Source organism: Notothenia coriiceps, unplaced genomic scaffold (genome assembly GCF_000735185.1).
Source record: "Notothenia coriiceps isolate Sejong01 unplaced genomic scaffold, NC01 NC01_scaffold00016403, whole genome shotgun sequence".
NCBI lineage: Eukaryota > Metazoa > Chordata > Actinopteri > Perciformes > Nototheniidae > Notothenia > Notothenia coriiceps.
Window position 1 is genome coordinate 7,718 of NW_011349104.1, and position 5,800 is coordinate 13,517.

The following is a 5,800-nucleotide window of genomic DNA, read 5'->3' on the forward strand; positions in this document are numbered from 1 at the left end:
TGTTGTCTTTTTGCGTTTGTGTGTATTGTGTTTGTTCCTGGGGAAACACTCACGAGAAACACTGGCTGTTGTTATGCTGTGACGTTCGTTACTCCGTTCTCCGCTTGTAATTACAAGCTTCACAGTTGTATTTATCATCTGAATTTGCCGAAACAAGTTTAATATTCTGAAAGCCAAGACTTTGTTTATTTGAAATCAGATGAAAACAAACTGTAACGGACCCTGCCGTGTTATTTATGATTACTCTACGCCTTACATTCATAATGTCAGCCGGAGGGAGGGGGGGCGGCGCTGTGGAAGAGCAGATTGCCTGTCATCTTCCCTTTACAAGCTTAAATAATGTATTTATCGTGTGAGTTTGGAAATAAAAGTTTGATATTCTGAAAGCCAAGACTTTGTTTGTTTAAAATCAAACAAAACACCCGAACCCCGAAAAAATAGTTTTTTACGCAAATCCACGTTTATTTTGAAATGACCCGTTGCGACTTCCGACTGATTTCGATAGAGCGGGTCACAAATGTTCAATCAATAAAGTAACATTTTATCTTATCTTAATAATATCTTCATATTAATAATAATAATAAATCATACAGTATGTGTCCAAAAGGGAACAGGAGGAAGCAAACACAAAAATATACTGCATATTAAAGCAAACGATTGTAAAGGTTAAAGTATGAGCATAACAAATAAAGAAGTGTAATGTAAACATTTACATTATAATTATGATTATTTAATATATAAAGACTATATATTATTGAATTACAAGATTAGATATACTTTAGTTGATCTAAAATATTGATGTGTTCAAATGCTCTTCAAAACACAACTGAAAATCCATGAAACTTGTCTTTCTGTATTTGTGAATGAAGCGCCATCTCCTGGTTAAAACCTGAAATTGAAAATCTGGCAACGCCCTCTTGGAAAATAGTGGGAGGGCTTAACATTCCTCTATACTGGTTTTAGGCAGGTCGTAGGCAGGAAGCTGTAAGCTGGAGTCTGAAATTCAGTGCTACATCTGTAGGCAACTAGATGCAGCGATCCAAATTCAAAACTGACGCTATATTGGTCCATGGAGAATAATGGTTCAGACCAAGCCGCCGTATTTGTCCAGGTGAGATTGACAATGCGATGCATAAACCTGATTATTAAATCAGAAAGGAAAAAAAGATCACAGGAAAAAAAACTCAATGCCCGGTCAATCTTCATTTTATTTGTAGGTCTTAACTTTGAGCCCATCAACAGGAACACCAGTTGCAATGACTGCACTCCAACCTGACCTCAGTAACTCCAACCAAATTGCTTTCAGTGCTTTTTTCAAGAGCGGGAGGACGTCCTCCAGAGGGTTTCTGACAGTTTGCATGATGTTGCATCAGGGCCCTTCAATTGCATTGTTTCAGCTATATGAAAAGAGAAGAAGAGAAGGAGGAAGAAAGGAATGCTAAAAGAGGGTAGTGGAGGGGCAAGAGTAACAGATACAATGGCAAACAACAAAAGTTCTTCTTACATAAGGATTATGTGTTTGATTTGACTCAATAAACCCAACGAGCAACAGCAAAGAGGGTGAAAGAGATATTTGACATAAGACAAAGTAGACTGAGAGATGTACAGACGGATAGAGTAAAGGCGAGGGGGAGTGAGATGGAGAAAAGTGACATAAGATGTCTCGGTTCTCCGACGGTCTATCTCCCTGATGGTTTCCATGGTAACTGGAGATATTCCAGAGCGTGGGCGTGTCTTTTCTGTTTTTATCTGATTAACCTCGTGATTTTACACATTTAAAGCATCTTGTGTTTCGCTCACATTTCTTAAGATAGAAGTAAATGTTTCTATATCAACAAAACTATGGGAAAACCTGTGGACAGTCCATGAAAGCTGAATTAGGTCAATAATTGGAACACATGTGTGGATTTTTTCAAATATACTGTAAAAATATAAAATGAACCAACCACGTAAAACACATGAAAGAGATTAAAACTATGGACTAAAGCTGGAGAAGTTGAAAATGAGTGTTTTAGTGATGACTTTACTCATACTTACACAAGCAGATTCATGTTTTACATGCACTTTTTCTGCTCTTGCCTCACTGTGTTTATGCCAACATTTTTCTTCTCTTTTGTCGTTGCAGATTTTGCTGTTTCAAGGGTAAGTTGACTTTTGCATTTTTCATGTTGGAGGAATATGCTTTTGTAGAGCCTCATTAGCTTTGGAGCGTTTTGACAGCGCACATTTTTGTTTTGGGGACAAAACACCACTGAGGACATTATGCTTTATTCTACTTTTACTTCGTACATTTTCCTGCTCTTTCTGACTTATGTGCACCTTGAAAGCTTGAGCAGGAAAGACTGCTCTGTTACTATGACAACCAGTATCCTTGAGCTGTTGTCATCAAATCCTAACTATGACATAATTGCACATTTAACCTGTTAAGCCCTGAGCCTGTTTTTCTGATCTCGAAAATGACATTCCAAGAACAAATGACACATTGTTTCTCAAAGCAATGATAAACCTGTGAGTTGGATGTAGAAAAGTCAGAATCAATATAGTTTTTTTTTTTATTTCAAAGTAAATTCAGATTCAACAGAGTAAAAAAATGTAAATTATAGTGTCCGTCCAAAAGTTAGAGTTAAAATGTGACCTTTTTAGAGAGATTTAGAAAATAAAACCCACTTCTGGGGTCATTTGGGTGGATTTTCCATATCTCTGGCCCCCCTCGTTCGATTTTGATGATTAACATCTCTTTTTAACCGTTAGAGCCAATAGAATCGAGGGGACGTTCCTAAAATCCATCTAAACATTACCCATTGGTGAATGACTGATGCGTAGCCAGAATGCCCCGGAACTGGAAGCTGCGATACACTCTGGTGGCTATCATAGCAGCTAATAACAAAACTCCATTATTGACATAAAAATGGAAGGATTGATTATCAGTAATCATTTCAAAGTGACACAGACACATTGGATTAACCATTGGATTAACCTTCAGCAGCGTTTTTATCGTTTTAATGCCATTGAACATGACTTTTGATCAGAATAGCAGCTAAGGTAAGACGATGTCCCGTGAAAGCTCCGTAATGCTATGTGTTGTGATGTCTGTTTTCGCTTCCCCTGTTGCGAGTTCTGATCGCTCATTGACTTATATTTCTGGAATCTGTGGAATCTCAGCTTGCTAATCGATATCTTGTATGTGCAGTTACAATAAGTAATAAGGGTATTTGTACCGTGAGTTCTGTGCTAAGTGCGTAGACTTTTTTCGCTCAGGGCTCATTTAGACGCTTCTTGTGAGACTTGTGTTTTGTTTCGGTAAAATTGGTTCGTATTGTCAGTGAGCTGAGTTTCTTCCCGTTAATCGAGTATGACACATTAATAGGTTTTTAAATGTTAAGAAGCCCTGAGACACAGTTTTGTGACAAAAGAAACCGCAGCCTCTCGGGCTTAACAGGTTAATAGTGTTTACTATTATTGTGATCTGACTTATTCCTTACCTTTTTAACAGTTTGCAAATGTGTTGTTAATGTACAGTATATGTCACCTTTTCTGTAGCCTACATAGAAATAAATGGAACAGCAGCCTTACCATCTATAAAGCCCATTTCAGACACAACGTGACTTGTGCTAGTTTTTCAGTTAGTTCAGTGCTCATCTGAATAGGTATACGGAGAAGTTGGGGAAGAGAAGAAAAAAGGCAGAGTTTACAAAACTTCTAGCGATCAATGTCATTTTGTTGTTGCCAGCAACAAGCTATCTGTTAAAACACACCTGATAGATTACATAGCCCTGTATGCCTACCCAGTCAGAAATGTGTTTCCAAGACAGGGCTTTCCTCGATGCCTCAATACAGGGCAAACCTTGTGTTGTACAGTTCAGGAATAGAACACATAAAGTGAATTTCTTCATCAATTTTTTGTCTGGGTGACTTGTTTGTAATGGCCTCATGGGTATTTGTCACAGCGCTTTGGTGAGCAAAAAGAGTTGTTGCGTGGCACAAGCCATTGGGAATTGATTTCAGAGCACAGTAGTGCACAGTAGTGTCACCTTTTATCTGAAAGATCCTTAAGGCACCCAACAGGGATATTGTCATTGGTTATTTAATATAGGTTCAAAAGGGTCCCTATAGTGCCATCTGTGCTCCTACTTTGAAATGTTTACCTGATTTATGATGTTCGAAAAGCTTTTTATTTTTCTCATACTGCCTGTGCTGCAGCACCTCTTTTCACCCTCTGTCTGAAACCAGAGCCCAGTCTGCTCTGATTGGTTAGTTGGCTGTCTCTGTTGTGATTGTTTAACCGCTAAGAGATGTGTGAGAAATATCAAATACTATATATTGGAAGGTAGCCAATAAAAGTGTGAGTGTTATATAGTGATGTCATAATGTCACAGCGTCAACAAAGGACTCCATTGGAGGTGCTCCTTGCAGAAGGGGAAGTGTGGAGAGAGCTTTGGGATGTTAGCCTCTGCAGGCCATTTACATGCACACAAACACTACAAAAAGGGAAAACTCCCCCCAAAATAAGGCCCCTTTAAAGTTACATTTGTTTGGGCTCTGCCTCACTATTTGTCTTGTTTTTGTTTTCTTCAGATTGAAGTGCGGGACAGAAGAGAGCCGAGGTATGGAGTACAACGTCTTCACTGAGGGAAACAATGGCTCTGGACAACTTCATTCCTCTTCTCTTCTCTTTACTACATCTGTTTCTTTCCCTCTCTTTTCTTCTGCCCTTTTCTTCTCTTATCCCCAATGATCAGGATAGCACCCAATCTTAATGCACACACCAAGTGTACAGGATTCTGTAAGATAAAAAAAATAGTTGTACAGTGCATTTATCACTCAACTTTCTCAACAAAATAGGTTTATGGCATCCTCTCAGCAAGATTTCTTGAACAAATTCATAAGAGTTTTTCTTCTCCCTGTGCAGAATGCATAGTATCTGTTTGTGACTGTACCTGACATAGAATTCATGAATTATTTTTTTATATTAAATTAATCAGTTCAAACTGTTGTAATTGTTCTTGCATGAGGCCCGTTAAGTCCAATAATAATGGAATTAGTCTATAAAATAGCCAACATGTTTTACAGTACTAATACCATAACAGAAAATAAAGTCATAGAAATATCCAAAAAGTATTATTTATGTAGCATTGTGACATCCCAACAATAATACCAAGATTATATTTGCTCAAAGAATTACAATATACAATGATGTAGCACCGCAATCAACACCACCCCTATCAGTGCTCGTGATCAAAACATATGAGTTGCGCTGAAATATTTGTCCCTGCTACAACAGCAACAAAAAGGTTGTAATTTCTACAGACAAACAAGACAACACAGAAGTGATTGGCTTGGCACAGCTAATGGGAGAACTCCTGTAATAACCAGGAGGTTACGCATTTCTGGTTTTAATCATATGAACGTGTGCTACTTCGTATACAAAAAAATAGCAAATGCTTCATTCCAGCAAGGAGATACTTTACTCTGTTTGCCGCTGCCGCTATGAGGTCTGTAAGTCAACATTTCAACTATGACCACAGTTGATGATGCGTCTGTAGGCTATAGCCTGTGTCAATGACACCAATTGTCATGATATCAAGTATGAGTTGAACATGTGACAGGCTGCAATTGCACATTACGACAGTTGGCTGGAGGCCAGAGCTCTTATCTCTCTCAAAACAGTATTTCACTGTAACTGACCCTCCTGCAGAACCAAACCAGTGTCGAGTCCCCACAGAAATGAAATTACTCGTGTCATAAAAGCACACAGTTTATTGTTTCATAAATTGGAATGTGTTGCCCAGTTGGGGGGGGG

General features: G+C 38.4%; 1 protein-coding gene across 1 annotated transcript in view; it reads left to right on the plus strand.

Annotated features, from left to right (window-relative positions):
- The window catches only part of LOC104949528 (lipoma HMGIC fusion partner-like 4 protein), a gene marked incomplete at its 5' end in the record, with an annotated part of 9,681 nt that extends 3,900 nt beyond the window's left edge, over window positions 1-5,781 (plus strand). Inside the window, 2 exons of the mRNA XM_010775893.1 lie at window positions 2,126-2,142; window positions 4,576-5,781. Coding sequence (XP_010774195.1) covers window positions 2,126-2,142; window positions 4,576-4,629 — 71 coding nt within the window. The remainder of the gene's footprint in view (window positions 1-2,125; window positions 2,143-4,575) is intronic.
- Window positions 5,782-5,800: the final 19 nt, after the last annotated feature.